The sequence below is a fragment of the Coenobita brevimanus genome, chromosome 64 (genome assembly GCF_032717465.1).
Source record: "Coenobita brevimanus isolate Jiangsu-jjx chromosome 64, ASM3271746v2, whole genome shotgun sequence".
Classification (NCBI taxonomy): Eukaryota; Metazoa; Arthropoda; class Malacostraca; order Decapoda; family Coenobitidae; genus Coenobita; species Coenobita brevimanus.
This window is the reverse complement of record NC_137017.1, coordinates 5,752,810-5,775,139: the sequence shown is the minus strand read 5'-3', so window position 1 is coordinate 5,775,139 and position 22,330 is coordinate 5,752,810. Positions and strand designations below refer to the sequence as shown.

Here is a 22,330-nt window from a genome sequence, read left to right as displayed (position 1 = left end):
CACCTTTTCCTTACTGAACATAACTGACTGAGACCACTTTGTATCCCGTATTCAGTGTCCTCCTGTTTTCTTTACACCCATTTTAAAACCAAAGGTGGTTGAACTGTTTAAGTACGAAGCGGTGTCATTTGTTGTCGTGCTTCCTAACGTGAACATAGACTTGGTGGGGTAGGGTGATGTGAGGTGAGGTGAGGAGGAAAGAGGTGAAGTGTGAGAGGAGGTGAAGAGGAGGAGAAGGAAGATGAGGGGTAGGGAAACGGTAGGGGTGGGGGGTAGGGATGGGGTTGGAGGCGGGGGTGTGGGGGAGTGGGGTGGGGGTAGGGGTGGGGGAATGGGGTGGGGGTTTGGGGTGGGGGTAGTGTTAATTACCACGGCTAACAAAGGTGTGGAAAGGGATGGGGAGCGGTATAATGGTGTTTATTACTCCACTTCATTACCATAGGTGATCAAAGACAACCACCAGGGTGTTGGAAGAGACGCTTGTTTATACGTAGGGCTTAAAGGAGCGCCATGCTGGGTAGATATAATGTAATTTATTTGGTAGATGTGAATAGATATAATTGATGTTAAGAAGTAGATCTTTAGACTGATACATAGGGAGGTAGTAAATATCCCTTATGAGTAGAGGTACTATAGTTTCTCTGGTAGATGTTATAGGAATAAAGGTACCGTATAATTGTAGTAGACAGTGGTAGAAAGGGATAGATGTATATTAGTAGCATACGAAAGTAGATATTATGCAGATCGAGAGGGAAGTGGTAGATTTATTACCCGGCAGTTCGTAGAGGCCCTTGTTAATACGTACAGAGTAGATAGTGCTCCCTGCTGGGTAAATAGATAGCCTGGTAGACAGTCAGTATATAGTATTGTAATTACTTCGACAAGCGGCGTTGGACGGATGTTGTTATTTTTTCCCTCCTCTTGTGTCTTTTAATACAGAAAAACTAATAGGAGGATAACCGTGAAAAAATTGGTGACGTTTTTGACCCAGTAAGACGAAGTTTGCATTATGTAACTCATGTTCAGTCACGTTATTTTTTTATTTATTTATTTTTTTTGTTCTTACTCCGGCTGATTTCATTCATCTTATCGAACACCTGTAATAGTGAAGTGGTGAGTGGATGCCATATAAAATCCCCTTGTTGGAAATTGAAGAATTGAGAAATTGAAGATAACTAATAGCAGAAAAGATTGATTGGAATAAGAATCGAGATAGATGAGTAGTTGACTGAGAGTAGGCAGGTAATGTGTATCAGGGTAAACAGGTAGTAATGTGTATCAGCGTAGACAGGTAGTATTGTGCATCAGCGTAGACAGGTAGTATTGTGTAGCAGGTTGAGGGTAAAGGGAAGGGGCAATATTGAAGCATGTATGAGGCTAGGGCTACGCAGGGCTGGTCCACCGTGCAACATAGATGAGCCTCCGACATAGCCTGCCTTAGTATTCCTTGCAAACCATGAAATTTCAATCACTTTCCAACCTCCTCGTACATTCCTACCTGCCCTCACCCTTCACTGGCCCTCTCTTCTCGCCGGCCCTCTCTCCTCAACTGCCCTTACCCCTTACCTGCCCTCACTCCCTTACCCCTCACCTTCCCTCACCCTCTAACCCCTCACCTTCCCTCACCCTCTTACCCCTCACCTTCTCTCAGTCCATCCTTCATTAAACCTAAGCAGTCCAACTCCTTCGTAGCCCCAACTAGCCCTATCCATTTTTTTTTCCAGTCCTGTCCAGCCAGCCCCATCCGACACCTTTCCAGCCCTCACTAGCCCTCAGCCCCAGTCCAGCCCTTATTAGTTCTAACCAGTCATCCTCTTCTTTACCACTTGTCAAACCCTCAGCAGCCCTTAGCCCTTACCAGGATCACCATAATTGCAGCCCACATCATTCATGCAAGCTCACTAACCCTAACTACCCTCACTTGCCCTAATTTACCTTCACTTGCCCTAATTTACCTTCACTTGCCCTAATTTACCCTCCCTTGCCCTGATTTACCCTCCCTTGCCCTGATGTACCCTCACCTGCCCTAATTTACCCTCACCTGCCCTAACTTACCCCTCACCTGCCCTCATTTACCTTCACCTGCCCAAATTTACCTTCACTTGCCTATAGATTAGCTCTTGTCCTTTTTCTTTTGCTTCTTATCCATTTTCATTTTTTTTTTTTTTGCGTCATAATTCGTTCTTACCTGAAACCGTCCCTTACTTCTCACCTCCATTTTTTTTTTCTTCATCTTCTTCCCCTCTCCATTGTCCCCAGCTTGCTTTCTCTTCCGTTTTTTCTTCCCTGTTCCTCCTCTCTCTCTTCTCGCCCCATCACCTCTTCTTTGGTTCATATTCCTTCGCTGTTCACTCTCCATCTTTCCTTATCTGCACCCCTTTCCCTCTCTCCCTTTCCCTCTCTCGCTTCCCTTTTCTGTATGCTTATCTCCTTCTCCCTTTCCTCAGCCGTCTTTCTGTACTTTCTTCTTTCTTCCAGTTTGCCATCATCTCTCTCTCTCTCTCTCTCTCTCTCTCTCTCTCTCTCTCGTTTCCAACTTACCTTTCTGTGTCTTGCCTGCGTCCCCTCCCGTTCTCTTACTGAATCTGATAAAGCTTTTCCTCGAGGGGGATTATACTGGCTTGTTTCTCTTGTTACTACTGAGAGAGAGAGAGAGAGAGAGAGAGAGAGAGAATGTTGAAACGATTAATAGTTGAAATGGGGATGATGAAAAATAAAACAGTGAAATAACGATAAGTGGTATTCAGGTGACTCGCCACTGACATTCCACTTAATTTACTTTTTTTTTTTTATTTCTCACTAGTATTTTTTTTCGCCATATTCCAGTTTTTATTACATTTTTCTTTTACTTATCATTCTTGGATAGCTTATAATAAAGAGCTTCCGTGTTTTTCTGTAATGTCTTCATGTATCCGTTTTTTTATTTTTTTAGTTTTTGTAGTTAATTACTCCAAGAAAATCTCTTCTCTCCATCTCAAGAGATTTCATTAGCTAAATGAAGTCGCCTGCCGTAAGTGAAAAAAAGAAAGTATATATAAATTCTCAGACCTTTTTGTATTCTTTTGCCTTTGTTTTTTTGTGTGAGACATATTTTCATTATTATTTTCGCCATTTCTAAGATACAAACTTTCAGTGACGCTCAGACTGACACACATCCTTCCATTTAAAAAAGTCAACAATATATTCATTCTTTTTTAACTTTTATTTTCAGCTTTTTCATGATTCCCAAAAGATCTTAAAACTTACCCTGTGACGCTCAAGGTAGTACATATTCTCCTCAAAAAAAAAAAAAAAAAAAAAAAAAAAAAAAAAGTCTTCCGTATATTCTTCTATTTTTTAATTTTATTTTCAACTTTTTTCATCATCCCAAAAAGACCTCAAGACTCATCCAACGACACTGAGGCTGACGCAGATCCATGCATAAAAAAAAAAAAAAATCCCATTCTATTTTTTTTTTTACCCATATTTTTTTCCCCCCTCACGTCATCTCTCCCTCCAACTCCAGTCCCTCTCCCTCACGGCACTAAAATGAAGTTACACCCACATCTTCAACTTTTCATTTGGGAAGTTGAGTCTTTTATTCTGCTCTTGATTAAAACTGAAACTTTCTTGTGATTAATCTTAGGAGGCTGGCGGGTGCGTGGGAACGAGCTGGGTGGGCGCTGGCTGAGTGTGGATGAATGTGGATGGGTGTGGATTAGTGGGGATGTATGTGGTTGAATGAGGATGAGTTTGAGGTGATGGCTTAGAATGGGTGAGTGTGGATGCTGGGTGTATGTGGCTGAGTGTGGATGACTGTGGATGGAAGGGTGTATGTGAATGAATGTGGATGAGTGTGGATGAGAGTGGATGGATGGGTGTATGTGGATGAATGTGAATGAATGTGATGGCGTGAGTGTATGTGGATCATTGTGGATGAGAGTGGGTGGTGGCCGTATGAAGATTAATGTAGTCGAGTTAATGGCTGAAGCTGAACTTGGCTGAATGTAAATGACTGTGGACAGCTAAAAGAGGGAGAGATATGGCTAAATGTGGATGAGTATAAGGTGGATGAATGTGTCTGAGGATAAGGTGGATGGAGAGGACTGAGTTTGAGCTGGATGGATGTGTTTGAATATGGATGAATGTGGCTGAGGCTGAAGAGGATGAATATGGCTGAATCTGGCTAAGTACAGGTGAGTGTAAGGTGGATGGATTTGGCATAGTGTCCAGAGTATAAGGTGGATGTGAATGTGGGTAATGGCTGGCTGCAGTTTTGTCTGAGTGGGTAAAAAAGTGAAAGGTAACCTAATTAGTTTATTAATTCGAGAGCCTGGATGTGACTGGAATACTTTTTTATATTTTTTGAGTAGTTAAAGAAAAAAAAAACTTTAACCTGCATTCTCTAGTTACTCATAGTCATTCAGACCTTGAAGCCAGACCAGACACAAGAAACAAGGTCACTCAAAGTCATTACTGTTGTATGGATAACTGTGCATCTTATGTGAGCCACACTTCTCTAAAAATTAACAAAATTTTTATAAGGTTAATGAAACACGTCTTTGACATTAACAATGATATTCTTATATATTCTTTAATATATAAAACTATAAAAATATCACATGTCATTGACTCAACGTAAATAAATGAGGTTGTCTCGAAACACAAGATGTAGTAGCCGTTATGGAAAACAATTCAGTAATACACCAACACACAATGAGTTTAGCACACGACTCGACCGATGAGTGTGGTGTCGAGAAGGGTTAGGCCACCAGGGGGGAGCTAGTCCTGTGTGTTACAAGTGGCATCCGGTAACCCTACCTAGTTAAGAGGTGGTCCCTGTGTGTTCTCTGGGTGTAGAGGGAGCACCCATGATACACAGTAGAGTTTAAGAATAATGCATACCAGATATGTTAAATAATAATGTTCACGTACTCACTCCAGACACACTTGGCTGCGCGTCGTTCCACAAGGAGGTTCACTGGCCCCCCTGCTGGAACAGTTACTCTCGTCAGATGCTGCTACACACATCAACTGACCAATCGTCTGTTGATAAATAGTTTCCAAGCATCAACTGATAATAATCTTTCAGTATGAAAGATACTTGGCTGTGTCCTTCCACAACGCCACTTCATCCACCCAAAAGGAATATTTACATGTTGGGTGATACACCATAACCACTAACTGACCATCTGTCTGTTGGACAGTATATATCAAGTTCCTTATCAACTCTATCTCTCCGCATTTTCCTGTTTGGGGTTGGGTGCAATACATTGCCCTTTTAGTAACGGATTATTATAAAAGTAGATATCCTTGGTTCTAGGGGTTTGCTAATACATTTTGACTGACTAGACACAAATATAAACTCTTCCACAGGAAATAATAAGTATATTATTCAGTTTTCATATCCTTGACATGTAAAATTTTCTCGGGTCTCTATTCTATTTGTATTTTCTTTCAGTAAAGTTAAAGCTTAAACACTGCAACCAAACTCGTCCACAGTCATTAAAGAATATTTCTTTTATATATATATATATATATATATATATATATATATATATATATATATATATCCATGACATAAATTTTACTGTGAATTTGTTCCTCTCACATATTCTTTCAGAAACTTGATAATTTTCTGTTGTTTAATTAAAAGCCATTGAAAGCACATATCTTACATCAGAAAAGCATGGTCACTCAAAAAGGGGCATATTGATGTAACTGCATTTTTATTGGCAACTCTCTCCATCTCGAAAATTTAAGAGATGTTAAAAATACCCAGTGAATTCGTCCTCACAGCTGCATCAAAAAAGTTAAGATATAAAGAAATATTAAAGATAGAGAAGAATATCTATCGAGGAACTCTGTATGGGAAAGAAGGTTCACTGAGCACACAATATATATACACAGAACAGTAACAATATATAAATAAGTGGTAAAGCTTAGGTCCAGTTAATAATGCACACAGCTGAGATCATATAGTTAATCTGTATATTAAAACAGAAATTCTAAGTTATAAATAAGACCACCTCCATCAAGACACCTCCATTACAAGACACGACGTGCCTTTGTCAATGTTTATCATATGTAGACCACCTTGAGATTCACAGCTAAAGAAAAAAATCGGATACATATTGCCACAGGGATGACTGAACTTTAAATAATGGAGCAGAAGTATGAGGAAGAGTAGTAAATAAGTGAAGTACAGGTAGGCTAATTACAAGAGGTGCTACGTAATAATAATAATAATAATAATAATAATAATAATAATAATAGAAGAAGAATTAAAGAGTGTGGGAGGTAGGAGAGTAAATTAAAATGAGGTCTGAGGAGGAGGCAAAATTTGAAGACTTTAAATCAGCTCACGATTAGATTATGAACTGAATGTATTATAGAAGAGTGTGACTAGAAAAGTATAATGCATAAATAAATGACACAAATAAACATATGATTACGGGATTACATAGTGGCGTGAAAGAGAAGAAGATAAAGGGAAGGAAAAAGAAATTATCTTTGGCAATGGAAGTGGTGAATGAGTGTGATTGGAAGGTGAATGACGTGTGAAGATGGAGGCCACAACCGAACCTGCCACAACGAACGAAGACTTGGGTCCGTGTAAGGAAACTCCGTAGCGCCTTTTCCATAGCGATTTATTTCTAGATATGGTTGGTTGATATCAATATGTATGTTACTTATGCCGAGTATGGTGGTATATGAGTGATTTAAATGACACAGAAGAGAACAGCAAGGAGTATTAAGCAAAATAAATCGCTTAGGAAGAGGTGTTAGGGAGCTTCCTTAATCGATGAGAATATGGGTCTTGGGGTGTAGGGGTGGGGGGAGGAAGACCGTATTCTCGTAGGCCTAGAAGGTCATGTGGATCCTCTCATTTAGCGATTTGTTTTTCATATTACACTATGATATTCTATTTACGCCAGTTATGGTATGTCTTTTAAGTATCGATATTATGTTGTTAATATCCTCTAATATGGTCACCTCTCTCTCTCTCTCTCTCTCTCTCTCTCTCTCCTGCTACTGTTAGACGTGCCTACATGTACAGGAAAAAAAAAATAAGTGACAGGAAGAGGTGCCAAGGAGACTCCTAGGCCCACGAAGAAACAGCCACACACCCCTTCACCCTTTACTGTGTGCGTCTGTCTGGTTCGCACCCTACATACAACAACACTGTACACACGAACGCGCACACCCACGCACATGCCTTACCCTACGGTGTTTCTCTCTCCGCTGTACACACGACCAAGGCGCTGCACACATGTACCTACAGTCACCAGAAAAAACAAGGGATCTTCGCGTTGCTATTACATTTTAAAACAGGACGAAGAGAGCTGGGAAATGTTGCTTTACGCTTGTGTCGTGTTATAATAATAATTATAATAAATAAAATAATAATAATAATAATAAAAATAATAATAATAATAATAATAATAAAAATAATAATAATAATAATAATAATAATAATGGTAAAAGTAATGTATTTGATTTTATGATTATATTGATCTCAAAATTACCCAACGCATCTGAAAAGCACATAATTTCACTCACGTCCAATTATATCGCACCTGCGTAGGGGTCCCGATGTTTTTCTGGCGATTGCACGTCCCATTAGAAATTCATGTATGCGTGAAATATGACCTAGTAGTTCGTCTGAGTCTATGTACAAAGTAAGATTAATGTCCCACGAAATGAGTGGACGAAGGGTTAGATACTCATGCACACGCTGTTCTCTACACCACTCAATAGTACTGTACAACCCACCCACGCTATGTACACTGTATGCACTAAATCGATACTTCTCATCAAAAGAGTTCTACCTCACGATCCACTCTGTAATTTTCCTTACCGACATCATGCACAGACCTTTTAAGTTTTTTCACTGTAAGAACGTTTGCTGGCCATAAAGTAACGCTGCTGTCGAAGGAAGGAGGTTGCTTGCTTCTAGGGAATATTTTTGTTTGAGGAATACATGATGTGGGGTCTTGTAAATTCAGTACACGCACACGCATACACGGGTACACGCATAAAGGCAACCGCGTTCACATGCACACGCAGTCACACGTACATGCATACACAGGAACACATAAACACGAACATGCATGCCGATGAACACACACACACACACACACACACACACACACACACACACACACACACCACACACACACACACACACACACACACACACACACACACACACACACACACACACACACACACACACACACACACACACACACACACACACACACACGACTGGAATTGTAAAGCATGTGTCCACAGTATGATGTCCTCTCGAATTCCCTTAACACCGAACTTGGGTAAGCTTCGTTAAGATACTCAGAAGGCCCTCACAGTCGCACACTCACGTCAACACAACTTTCATCGGAGTGGAAGAGCGACTGAATGGCCAGGGTGCGGGTATGGGGGGTAGAAGGGGATTGAGGAGAGGAGGCAGAGGGAAAATGAGAAATAAGTTATGGGAAAAACGAATAGGGAGAGAGAGGGGAGGAACAAGGGGAAGGAGGAGGTAAGAGGAAGGTGGACATGTTAGATGGAGTGGGGTGTAAAGGGGGAGGATAGCGGGAAAGACAGACGACAAAGGGAAATTGGGGCAAGGGGAAGAGGAAAGCAGAGAGCAGAAAGGAACAGGGGAGAGGGGTAAAGAAGAGGGTAATATGGAAGGCAAAGGCTAATGGGGAAAAGGTTGTCTGGTGGAGTGCTGGGAGGGTGCCAAGGTAAAGGTAAGGGACAAGGAGTGAGGGTATCAGGAAAGGGGCAAGGAATGGGGAGGAGGATATTGGGCAGAGGGGAAGAGAGGAAGGGGGTATTGGGCAAAGGGTAAGGGGGAGGGGGAGTAGGGGACATGAGGGGAAACAGTAGGCCAGCACAACAACAATACTGCTTGAGAAAATACTGTTCAGGGAAGTTGCAGAGTGTGAATGGGTCCACAGGCGTTGCTCCGGCACTAGATTTTAGCCTAGACTTTATGGGGGGGGACTATTGTTTTGTCCATGAGAGCGGATATGTGGCGGGGTGAAGTCTGGCGCTAAACACTGACAGGGGGTCCCAGGGAAGGAACTTTTAGTATGTCAAGTTTGCTATGTGGAAATAAACAAACTTCATGATATCACAACAACGTTATTTTTAAGTGTGGAAAAAAGCGGACATGTAAAAATCATCAGCATACTACACGGGCTCAGTATAAAGTAGGCACATGAAGATATATGCCCTGTGACCAGCTGGTATTTGGGGCACACACAGGGTCGTATTGTTAAAACTGAGTGGGCGAAGGTGTAGAGAACCCCGCAGTTTAGCAGTCATTTGTTAAGTGCATGATTAGGTGTATTAGACGTCTCACATACTGCTGAATGCACTGTATAACGTAGCATGCAGGCTAACCACAAATGACACTTACAACAGTTCCATGAATGACATTCATAAAATGGAGGTGTCCATAAACAGTCCTTAGAAATTGGGGTTTTGCATACACCGTCGCCCTCTCAGTTTTAACAATGCGGGCCACAGACTCGGGAAGAACTTGTAGTCAGAGGATAAAACGCTCCCTCAGTCTCCGCCAGTCCTCGAGGTCCAGCGCCTCTCCTAGTCCCCTCCTCCGAAGGGGAACGATCACACTTTTTCTAACGTCATCGGGAACTGCACCACCACCACCACCGTCCCTTCGTTCCACCACATCACCACCCACTCGTCCTCTCACCACACATGGTTCACTGTCTCGCCTACGAAGCGTCCTTTCCTCACTTCTTTGGGGGCACTTGTTAGCGTCTTTCAATTCCCAGTCCTCTCTTGAACTAACCAGCCCTTGATCTAATTCCTCTATGTTTCCGCACTCAGCTTTCATCAGTTTCCGCCCATAGTCTCTCGAATGAACCAGCTCAGTCTCCCTCGAACGAAGCAGTCCCTGAGCTAACTCCGCTATGCTTCCGGCCTCTAACATTTTCCGCTCGTCCTCGCAAATCCTCTCATAGTGCGACCCCTCCTCACTGATATCCGAGAGATTGGCGTCCGGCATGGAGTCCCGATCGAGCAAGGAAGACGGGGGTGGTTCGGGATCTTGAAGCAGGGAGTCGGGAGGGGCGACGTCGAAGCATGTGGAGTAGAGGATGCGACTACGTGCTGCCATGACCCTCTTGGCCAGGATGAGGGTTTCCTGCTGCAGCGCCTCCACGTAACCGGAGTCCCGCCACGTCATGCACTCCTCAACGTGCACTGTAGGGGTTAGGGCAGGGAAGGAGAGAAAAAATAAGTTAGTTCATATGCCAGTGTGTTTGATAAAAAAAAAAAAAAAAAAATCAGTCTCCTGGTAACCTTAGCTATTTTAGTCCGGATCATTTAAGCCATTGGAAACTGCCCTACGTCCCTTGCAGCATTTTACATTATATAAAAATCTCGAACGTGGAGCATTAGCGTGCGGCTTCCTTGTACCCGAGTTCTGCCACTGGAAAAAAGAGAGAGAGAGAGATCTAGAGAGAGAGAGAATGAATTTGCGTTAAAGTACAGTGAACAAGAGAGGGGTAGGGTTGTTACTGAAAATCCTGAAAGTAGAAGATAAAAGTATGAGGAGAGAGAGAGAGAGAGAGAGAGAGAGAGAGAGAGAGAGAGAGAGAGAGAGAGAGAAGAACTTAATGAAAAATCAGAAAGCAGAATAACATAGAAGAAGAGAGAGATTTAGTAAAAAAAATCTTGAAAAATGTATACCTCTGAGGGACTGACTTAACTCTTGAAGTGATGAGCGATATTGGTGAAAAAATTTAAAGTGAAAAGGAAGGAGAGAAGTATTCTAGGAAGGAAAGGACTTTGTGGAAAGTAAGATAAGGAAAATGAGTAATTAACTGACCGGTGAATATAAACCAGTCGGTGATAATTAGTCTTTTTAAATTAAAGTATTTGGAGAGTTAGTAAAAGCCTTCATTGCGTTGAGTAAAATTCAAGTTAGTTCAAGAAGTCTAGAAGTGTTCGATGGGAAAATTTTATAAGTAAAAGGAGGAAATAGTTTTAAGAATGACTTCCTTCAATACGATATCGCCTTTTGAAGAAGAGAAGTGTATGAAAAGAAAATAATGTAACTAGAGGTGATTTTGAGAATTAAATCCCTTCAATACGACGACGTCTTTTAATTTCATATTTACTGTCTCCAGACGATTTTAATCAGCTTGGAAAAGGCGTTACGAAGAGTGGGAAGTGATACAAGACTCATTAGCACTTTATATCAGGTGACGTATTCAGGTGTTATATTGTTTTTTATCTCCATGTTATAGTATTTAATTAGGAAGGACCTCTGGTAGTGCAAGGATTATTAAAGGCTACATTTTTACCCCCTCCCCCTCTCCGAATAAGTACTAAAGTTCGTGATGCGGGAACTTCAGGACGCTTCTATCAAAGCCCGTGGTGTAGTGTGGTGCAGGAGGGTGGTATGATATGTTGTGTGGTGTGGTGTGGTGTGTGGTATAATGTGGTGTGATGTGGTGTGTGGTGTAATGTTGTGTGGTGTGGTGTGTGGTGTAAAGTTGTGTATGTGGTGTGTGGTATGGTATGTTGTGTGTGTGGTGTGTGGTATGGTATGTTGTGTATGTGGTGTGTGGTATGGTATGTTGTGTGGTGTGGAGTATGGTATGTTGTATGGTGTGTGGGTGCTAAAGTCTACGGGAGTGAATCATCTTGCGTTCGAAAATCATTTGGGAGAGACAATGGACATGGCCGTTACTAGAGATTCTCCCTCATATGAAAACCTCCCGTAAGCCGAGAAAAATTAACTAGTGATGAAAGAACAGATAAATAGCAAGAACAGAATAAAATAAATTACTCGATCTTAAGGAATTAATTATGGACAGTAAAAGAATCCATTTGAGAGAGTGTTGAGATAATAAGTCCTTGAAATTCGAGAGGTTAAAGAAGAGAAAAAAGAGCAGGGAAAAAAGAGCAGCTTGGTAAATGAAGATGGAGTGGAGGTGTAATTAAATGTAAACCACTAGTGAAAGTTGCTGGTAAGGCAGGTGATGAATTGTATGAGCAGAAAAGAAAATTGGGAGGAGAGAATGAAATAACAGAAAACGAAATGGAAAATAGAAAAAACGATCACAAAGAGAAACAGTGATAAAGGGGGAACTGAGGGAAGTTTAAAAGTCTATCAAAAGAAGAAAAAGGAAATAAAGAAATAAAGAAAATAAAGTAGAGAACTGATTGAAGGAGGGAATAATTGTAATCCACACAAAAAATATCGAAATGAAAAGGAAATTTACTCTGAAATAAATTTACCGGAGAGCGAAATTATCCCTACCATCGCGTTTTATTTTATTTTATTTATTTTTTTAGCCGAATTTCATCATCTAACGTGAAATAAATCAAAAGATGTCCCTGAAGGACGTAAGGGAGTTCAACTGAGATCAGGTGAAGGATGGGAAAAGAAAAGTATTGACGAGATATGGAGAGAATGATACAGGTGAAACTTTGTGTACGTAAAGGATATGAGAGAGAGAGAGAGAGAGAGAGAGAGAGAGAGAGAGAGAGAGAGACTGTAAAATAAAAGTAAAAAGAGTGATACTGTTCATGGACCCTCTGTGGAAAACGTAGGGCTGTAAAAAATAAAATAGACGAAATTGAATATACTGAGTTTTAGGAATAAAGTTGGCAAATACTGGAGGTTTGGGAGAAGTATTGAAGGCATCGGAGGGGGAGGAGGAAAAAGGTGTGAAGGAAAGTAATAGCAAGAAAGATAAATTGGAGGAGGAAGATTAAAAGGGAGGCGCAGAGGGAAAAGTAGAGATGAAAATAGTGATGAAGACCAGTTGAGCTACGTTCACTGGTTATCTTGTAGTAATAGTCGTAGTAGTAGTAGTAGTAGTAGCAATAATAGTACAGTAATAGTAGTAGTAGTAGTTGTTGTTATTATTATTGTTGTTAATGATGGTGATGACTACGATGAAGTCTTGTAGTTGTGAACGTAATGAGCTTCGGTGTTTTTTTAGGAGGGGGGTTCAAATACTATCTGTTTTCTGTGAACGATGTGAGTAAGCCTTTTGTTTTGTGAATGGCAGCGTTGCAGTGGGAGCAGAATGATTGTTAGTGTGTTTTGTATTGTGTTGGTGCAGTAATGAAGGGATCGTAGTCTGGCGAGGTGCACACACATCTATCTGGTCTGAAGTTTGATGGGTGTTTTTTTGTTATTTTTTTAGTTATACTGTTTAGCCTTGGGTCCTGAACAGCGACGTGTGTGTATATTTGTGTGTCATATGGAGTCATTGGTAGCGATGGGATATGTCATTCTGTGTGGCATAAAGAAGTTGTTTGCATTTTTAATTAATTGTGAAGGTTATATAATTACACAAGAGGAGCCTAAACCCCATATCTGCTTTTTCTAGTCTATAAACTTAATTTCCCACATGCATCATCTCCGGCTTCTAAGTGGATGCCTGAGTAGAGAGTGTGACATGTAACTTTTCCCACCTCATTTTCTTTCTTTTTTTTCTTTCTTTCTTTTTTCTTGGAAGTGAAGGGTAGGATGGAGGTGATGAACTAATATTTTCCCCCAAAATTAAGAGATCTCGTCCTATTAGAATTTGCATAAAACTGATGTAACTTTCACCTAATGCTTAAAACATTATATTTTTCTTCCTCCTCCTCCTTCTACTCTTCCCCCTCCCGCCTAGCCTCTCCTTTCATTTTCCCCTCCTCCTCCTCCACCTCTCCCGCTTCTTCCCCCTTTTCCTCCCCCTATTTCTCTTCCTTTTTTATTTACATTTCCTCCTCTTGCCTTTCCCCATTCTGCCTCCTCGCCTTTTTACACCTTCCCCTTTCCCTTTTCCCTTCTCCTTCCTCTCACCTCCATTCCCCATGTCCTTACTCCTTCCAGTCCCATCTCCTTCACCCCTCCATTCTCCTTCCCCCCCTCCTCTCCCATTTCCTTCCCTCCCCCTCCTCTCCCTTCCCTCCCCCTCCTCTCCGTTCCCATTGACTCTCCCATTCCCTTCCCTTCCCCTCCCCTGCCCCCCTTCCCCCTCCTCTCCCATCCCTGTCCCTGCCCCTCCCCTGCCCCCCTTCCCTCTCCTCTCCCATCCCTTTCCCCCTCTCTCTTCCTCTTGCTCCACCATTAATCTCTCTGTTTTTGCGGCGTCTTCCATCTTTCAGGTCGTGACTTATCAACCTCCATCACAACTCTCAAAGAATACCCACAAAAGGAAAAACTACATTATTATAGAGTTTTTACAGAGAGTATTATAGTTTTAATTGAGAGCTTCCAAGTCCAGGAGAGGTAATTAAATACCTTTTGTAATAAAGTTAACCGCCGAGAAATTAGGATCATAATTTTCTTGGGTAAAATATGGTTAATTGGTCAAACTTATGCAGACGAGAGCAGGAGGATGTCTTTTCTTTTTTACTTTTTTTTTTTTCATTTTAAATAAGTTAACCTCAGACGATTTTACTACAGATTTTTTTTATTAATGGAGGACGCCAGTAATCTGGTGTATGGATTTTTTTTTTTTTTTTATTCATTTGTTTTTCCTTCCTCTGTTCTGTTATTAAAAACTAAAAAACTTAGGATGTCTAGTGGTGAAGGCGTTAATGAAGGCTACATTTCTTCCAACAGACGATTTATATGTTACTTAAGAAGGATAGTATTAAAGGGGTTGATGAAGACTATTTCCGATCCCTTCAGTATAAAGACTCTTTAATCTGAGCAAAATCGTCTGAAGATGGCGCTAATAAAACAGTAAGTCGTTGTCTTAATGAAGGGGTTAACTGATTATCAATATACACTTACACATGTTTATATTTTTGTCAATAAAAAGTTGAGAGAGGAAGTAGGTGTAAGAACATGAAATTTATCTACGTAGTAGTGTCCACACACAAGCACTAACTAAAAGGTTTGGGTTGATGCAGAGAAAGGAGAGAGGGAGAGAAAGGGATAGGAAAGGAAAGGAAGGAAATGGAACGAGGTAGAAGGAAAACCAAAGGAAAACGAAAGGGAACAGGGGAGAAAGGAAAGGATTGAAGGAGGCAAGAATATGAATGGATGGTCGGAAGAGAAGGGAAGGAAAGAAAGGAGAAGAGAGAAAGAGAAGGGAAAAGAAGTCGACTGAAGGAGTACTATTCTACTCTGTTCTACTCTAGCTTGCGCCTGAGCCAAGCGAGGGTGATGCAGGAGAGACATAACAATAAGAAGCATCAATATACTGTGTTGCCCGTTGCTGACTGACTTGCTCATTCAGGGGGTGCGGCGGGGAAAAACCAGTAGGGAATTTTGTGGCAATTTCTGCTTAGTATGACCCAAAAAACAACAAAAATCAGGTTTGAAGGTAAAAATTTGCAGAGGATCATAAAATCAAATAGTCGGAAAATCAAAGTCTGATTCTTTTAGCGAAATTAGATAATAGTTCTTGTGGCATGATTTAGCGGACTGGCAAAGGTTGGGAGAGAACCAAATAGTCTTAGTCTTTTAGCAAAATATAGATGATAGTATTTTTTGGCCTTTAGCAGACTGAACAAAGGTTGGGGGAGAAAAGCTGCGGAGATGACAAGCGGGGCCAGAACGGAGGAACACAACAGATCAATGTCTTACACTCGAAGCTCCACCTGGACTGGTCGATCATGAGGCGACTCTTGGCCGCCTGGAGCTCCTGTTTCAGCTGGTCCTGCTTTTCCCTCAGGGCCCGGATCTTCTCCTGGGTCCTGCGGCACTTGGCGATGTCCTCCTCCGTCTTGTGGCTCTCGTATCGGGCCACGTCTTCCTCGTCGAACTCCTCCACCGCGATTCGAAGCCCCGAGTCTCCTTCTCCGGATCCGGCTGCCTCAACGGAAGCGGCCGGTCCCATCGAAGATCTATGCGTCAGGAGTGGGGATCCCGAGGGCGTTCTGGAGGCTACGGTCTTGGAGTGGGGGTGGGAGGGATGAGGGTGACTATAGGCGGATTGGCAAGTGATCTTGTGGGCTGTCTTGGGGTGTGGGTGGTGGTGGTCGGACATCTTGGCACGTGTGCTGGGGGAGTCTCTGCTTCTGGCGGCCCCGGCGGCTAGGTTTTCACTCCCTTACAAAGAGAGAGAGACGGTACAAAGAATATGCTGTTTTCTTGTGGCATGGAGAGTGTTAAAAAGAATTTACTGTGTGTGTGTGTGTGTGTGTGTGTGTGTGTGTGTGTGTGTGTGTGTGTGTGTGTTTCCTGGAAATTGTAATTAGAATACATAATTTTCTTGTAGTTTGAAAGTAGCACGGCGGTAAGAATATCCCATTAAACCATATTGAAAAAGGGATGTGCAATAAATATAATAGAAATGGGTAGTACAATGGAAATGTTTTCATGTGCCCAGCTGATGGAACATAGAATAGGGCAGTTCCATGTAGCCTCTCAGATGGGCCAGAACACAGAAACCGGGAAGGTCATTGGATTTTTTTATGCGTGTATGTCTTCCCAGACCTCTAATCCCAGAGTTCACCCAGTGTGGCAGTGACAGAGGCGTCTCCAAGCTTGTTACAGCTCATTATTATTCGCTCCTTGTCACCCCACTGCTTAACACTTGACAAGGCAGATAACTCTCTCTCTCTCTCTCTCTCTCTCTCTCTCTCTCTCTCTCTCTCCCTCTCTCTTATTCCAGGTTGGCTTTGTATGACACCCAGGCGCTTTCATCTTCAGGATTGTCAAGGTTTTCGCTCTGTGCTCCTTTGTGCCTCCCTCCATTCACACAGCTTCCACGGCATTTTAATCCGGGAGGAGTTACCCATCTTTCTCAGCACACACACACACACACACACACACACACACACACACACACACACACACACACACACACACACACACACACACACACATTCTGCCTTGGAGGATAGAAAGTCCTGAGGTACAGTCCACCCCTTTCTTAAGAGATTTCTCATATTTCTAAGTCTGGGGAGAAGAGGAGCTGTAAGAGATTAAATTATATCCTTTCGCTAAAACCCACATATATTCCTTGTTCCTACATATTTTTTCTCTCATTTGTCAGTGCATCTTTTCTATTCATGCTTTTCTCGTGATTGTATCCTAAGTGTTTTCTTATTATTTTTTTCTCTTATTTTTTCATGTTTCTCGTCGTCCATATCACACTTCTTTATCTTTTACGTAATTATTCGACTTTACCAGCATCTTCTTATCCACGTCTCTAACCTTACTTTTCTCTCCAGTCTTCCATTACCCACCAGTTACCCCTCCTTCCTTTCCATTCCAGTATTTCCTTTGATCCTTGACTTCCGTCACGTCAGCCACTTCTCCATTAGCTTTGACCTCAGTTTGATCTGCCTTTGTCTCCCCTCCATCACATCGTCTCCGGAGTCGACCTAGTTCTTCCTCTAAGTACCACATCTTGACCTTCCTCCACCTCCTTCCTCTCACCTTAGATTTCCCCCAAATTCTTCTCCCGCTTTCCCCCTTGTTTTTTTCTTAAGTTCGTCCCCTTCATTTCTCATATTTGTTCTCTAACTCCACTTCTCTTGTGCCTCTGTCTCCCCTGCTCTCCCCCATATTCTCCTTTCTACCTCCTCCATCAGTTCTGCCTCTCCTCCACTGATTCTCTTTCTCGTCTCTTCCTCCTCGACGTCTGTTTTTCTTCTCCAACTGCCACACTTACTGGACTCGACCTTTTTACCTCCTTTGCCAGCCCTCCACTTCTAAATCTCCCTCTTATTCTCTTCCTCCTCCACCTCTACTTCTCCAACTCGATCTTTCTACCTCTTTGTCAGCTCAACATCTCCTCCAGCTCTCCCTCTTATTATCATCCTTCCTCTCACATCTATTTTTCCTCCTTCAAATGTATTGCTTCCCCTCCTCCTCCAACTCCCACACCCCCAGAACTCGACCTACCTCTCCCTCCAGCCTTGCCCTTGAGCCCATCGTCGTCGAGTCCAGAGTCTTGTGAGGACCCGAAGGAGGAGCACTCAGAGTCACGAATTACAGACTCGTAACCGGAACTCTCACCGTGCCGGCTCTCTCCCCTTGAACGGCGGGCACGCGGCATCACCTGGGGAAGGGAAGAGAGAAAAGGTGGTGGAGGAGGAAGAAAAAGTGGGGGAGGGAAAAAAGGTGGTGAGGATGGAATAATGACAGTAGGAAGTTGACGGAAGGAGGAAGAAAGTAGAATGGAGAAGGGAAAGGAAGGGAAGGGATTGGGAAGATAGGGGATGCATAGGGGAGTGTGGGACAGAAAGGGGAGGGGAAGGAAAGAACGTTAGATGTAAAGGAGAGCGGGAAGGGAAAGGGACGTTCGTTATTTTGGGGGTGGAAAATATTAGCCCGATAATTGTCTTGGTATTTTGATCATGGGAATAATACAAATTGTCGTCGTTAATAAAATCATCTAATTAACATTATCATCATCAGCATTATCCGGTAAAGTGAGACTTTTTAATGATCTGGAACAGTAACTGTCTCTAACACTAAGTTGCTTTAGGAAGTCTTAAATATTTGGAACTGTTTTTAATTATCTACGACTTTAGTTTTATGTGACTGTCCCTCGAAACTGTCTGTTTGTCAGTGACTTTATCTGTTTATGACTGTCTCTGTGACTGTCTTCGACTCTGACTCTACGGATATCCGTGTTACTACTTGTGACTCTACGACACCCACCTTGAGTCCCACCCCAGAGTCAGCGCCTGAGTCATAGCCAGGGTGGATGGCGGCGGTGGAGACGGGCAGGAAGGGCGGCAGTGGCGAGTCCCAGTGAAACCCTTGGTACCGCTGCCCCTGCTGTTGCTGCTGCTGCTGTTGTTGCTGTTGTTGCTGCTGCTGTTGCTGTTGCTGCAGCGGCTGTTGGCCCATCTGCACCTGCTCCCTGCTCTCCCGCCTCCCGCTCCGGCTGCCGCGACTGTCAGAGCTTTTGCGTGCCGGCGACTTGTTCTTCAGACTCCCGTTCGAACGTTCAGAGTCCATTTTTTGCAGGTTTTTGGAGCTTTTATTTTCGCTTTGCTTTAAGGAATCGTGGGCGTCCTGTGGGTGGCCTGACTTTACCTCCCGCCCACTCTTGCCGTCTTTGCTCCCGCCCGTCTTGGAATCCTTTGATCGCTCCCTATCTCGCAGGGATTTCTTCTCGTGCCCCTTTTCGGAATTCTTGCTGGAGGAGGTTGGGGATTTGTTGCTGCCTTTGACGCTGGACTTGGCGCCCTTTTTTGAACCGTCCTTGGAAGAGCTTTTGTGTTTGGGACTGCCAAAAAAACGGCTCCAGCTCAACTTGGTGTGCGTTGAACCCTCCTCCCCTTCCCCCTCCTCCTTGTCTATGCACAGTTTACTCGATTTTGATAGGAGGCCTAATTTTTTCTTTCGCTTCTCCTTCTTCACCTTCACCTGCTTCACGTTGCTCTCGTCGTCGGATAGGGATGCTCCGTTGCCTGGAAGCCTCTCCTGCAGCGTCGCCGTTAGTGCCGTCGCCGTTAGAGCCGTCGCCGTCAAAGCTGTCGCGTTGTCGTCGGTCGGAGCGTCTGCCACGGAAGCGACGGCTGCGGCGACGGCGACGGCTTGGGGTTCCACATGAGCCAATTCGCCGTTCAGGTTGGGATTCGAGGCCCCGTCCGGCTGTCTAAGGGCCGAGAGGGTGGTGAGGCTGACGTAGTTGCTGGGGAGGTAGGGCATGATGTCACTCTGGATGTCATACAGCGGGTCGTTGATGTCCTTGGAGACTTCAGAAGCAGTACTGTCATCCCCATCCGTCCTAGGCTCGTTGGCATCGCTCTGGGCATCAATCTCCTCAGGCAGTAAGCTTTTCCAATCAAACTCATATTCCCCTCCCAGTTTTAGGCTGCTCAGTGTCCCCTCCTGGCTAAAAAACGGCTCAGGCAGGACCTTTGACTCGGGGTCCTCTCCACTCTCAGACAGGCTCGAGTCGTCCTCCATCTGTTCCGTCAGTTCCTTGGCTGAGGGCGAGTGAAGCGAGTTTCTTCCCCTAGGCGCCTGTTTGGCCAGGTTTCGGTAGAACTCGTGCAGCTGTTGTAGTTCCTCAAGCCGCTTTGCAAAGTACACCGTTTTGGCCGTAAAGTTTGGGTCCTTGATCATCTGTTCGTACCGCGAGCTGCTCTTGAATTCCCCTCCAGCCTCGCCGTCCTGTAGGAAGTAATGGAAAGGGAAAGGAAAACGGTGAAGATAATAAATAGACACTGTAAATCCTTCTTCTACGATGTACTGCACTGCTCGTCTAATACATCCTGCACCCCGTAATTCTTAAACTTTATGTAACTCCTGTAAAGTATCCCACAAATCCAAATCCACTTGTCTTTCTGCTCTTAACAGTTTTGGACGTTATTGTATGCAAGAATTATCCCAGTTGGTTATTGCACACCCTTGCCTTATTTTGATGTAACTGATTTTATATTTAGTGCTTTATGTATATTTCTGTGAGGCTAGATTTGTGTGCTTGACTATTTCTATGCATACAATTGAGCGTAAATATAGAGTATAAATACATATGTAAATTTCTGCATCTAACCCGCGAAACTGATACCTACAGTAAAATGAGTCTCACCTGTGCGTGGATGAAACCCGGGTCCGCTGTGGGTCTCCTTGGGTCGGGTATGGTGAGGGGCTGAAGGTGGGGGTCCTCCTCCACCTGCCTCTCCTCAGGGTACTCCTCCAGCACCTCTGAACCCCTCCTTACTGTCATCTGAAGGAGGAAGAGGAGGAAGGGAAGGGTCACTGTGGGATACTTGTGGACGGACGGGTACATACACGCGCACATGTACGTGCACGCACACAAACTTACACACGCATATTTGCTTACACATTCACACATACATACTCACGCACACTTACGCACATTTGATTATACGTGTCCACACACACACACACACACACACACACACACACACACACAAAATAAGGAACCCAGCCTCCTTCAAACATAACTTTATTCTGCCAACTCCTTCAACAAGCGACGGATATATTGGCGAATTCAGTCAACAGACCTCCCTACTTTGCTCTCCCTACTGCGTCTTCCGTTTTATCAGTCTGACTTATTAGGGTATTTACGGACGCGTTTATTTTCCAAGATAAGCGGTATCAGTTTTATCTCTCCACCGTCACTTTATTTCTGTTCTATCGTTACCAGTATAAGGCTTACCAGTTTTGAACATCCTAATATAGACGCCATTAATATCATCGTTAATCAGCCTAAGGTTTCAAGGTCTGGTTCGTAAAATTGATAATATTCTTCATAATCAATTATTGCCATGAACGTGAAGGATATTACATGCGATATCTTTTTCAGTTTGATTATTTACTTGTCACATGTTTATCCATTTGTGTGTGTGTGTGTGTGTGTGTGTGTGTGTGTGTGTGTGTGTGTGTGTGTGTGTGTTTCATCCTTCACCCCAGACGACTGTATTAATTTTAGGAAAGATCTCTATGATTGAGCGATAATTCTCCTGTGTATCTCCTCATTTTGCTTGCAGGCATTAATACTTATCCTTTGCGTGCTCGTGATGTCCCTCGAGTAAGTAAAATATCGTGTAGCACTATGCAGAATGAGAGTGTGTGTCCTGGACCTCTTAGTGTTGCATGTTCATTAAAAAAAAACTGTCTGTCATTAGCCTGTGAAACTTATACCCCTCATCATGCATTCTTAGCGTCACCTTACCCTCCCAGGACGATCCTCCCCCAGCGTGAAGTTAAGATCTATTCCGGAAAAACTGAGACGGGGTTATAGGTTGTATTTACTTGGGGTTATGAAGGTGTAGTTAAAGTAGGAGTTATGGAGGTATAAGTGAAGTAAAATGTCTTTGGTAAGGTCAGATACTTGAGTACGTTTGCCCCCTCCTACCTCTATATTTCATCGCTGTATTTATAGACGCATGACTGTGAGGTGAGGTAGTGGATTGAGGTGCATATTATCATTTATCTGTGGTTGATTATATCCACTTCCGTCCACTACGTCTAATTATAGCATCAATGAATCCAGAAGCGAGAAAGAGGCAGGGAGGAGAACAGACTTTATTGTTTAACTGTACCGTGAAGAAACACCGATCTTCCCAGTTCCGTTTGAAGAAAATTTACAACTGGCGAAATACAGTGAAAACCCTGTCTGTAGTAGTGCGTGTTTCAGATGGTTTGATTATTCCATCGTGTATTCGTCGGACTTGGGGATGATACTTGTGTCTGTCTCTGTACATTGGTGGCAAATTCAAAGGACGGACGAGTCTTTCCGCTTCACCTTGGATTAAAATTGCTTACACCATTGCTGATGGTCACTACAATTCTTATACCCGTTTCCCTCCAGTCATCGGACTTGCTTTCCTTCTGAGGAGACAGAGGATTGGCTGTAAGTTTAAGAATCTCAACTCGTTCTAGGGATGTGCACGCAAGTTAGGATGT

At 43.2% G+C, this 22,330-nt stretch overlaps 1 protein-coding gene across 1 annotated transcript in view; it reads right to left on the bottom strand.

The window, feature by feature from the left end:
• Positions 1-5,772: 5,772 nt before the first annotated feature.
• Positions 5,773-22,330, bottom strand: part of LOC145404632 (uncharacterized) — a 195,711-nt gene continuing 179,153 nt past the window's right edge. The window contains exons 15-20 of the mRNA XM_080276153.1: positions 20,487-20,624; positions 18,602-20,068; positions 17,840-17,996; positions 15,572-16,036; positions 9,812-10,224; positions 5,773-5,778 (exon numbers count right to left, since the gene is read on the bottom strand). Of these exons, the coding sequence (XP_080132279.1) occupies positions 5,773-5,778; positions 9,812-10,224; positions 15,572-16,036; positions 17,840-17,996; positions 18,602-20,068; positions 20,487-20,624 (2,646 nt within the window). The remainder of the gene's footprint in view (positions 5,779-9,811; positions 10,225-15,571; positions 16,037-17,839; positions 17,997-18,601; positions 20,069-20,486; positions 20,625-22,330) is intronic.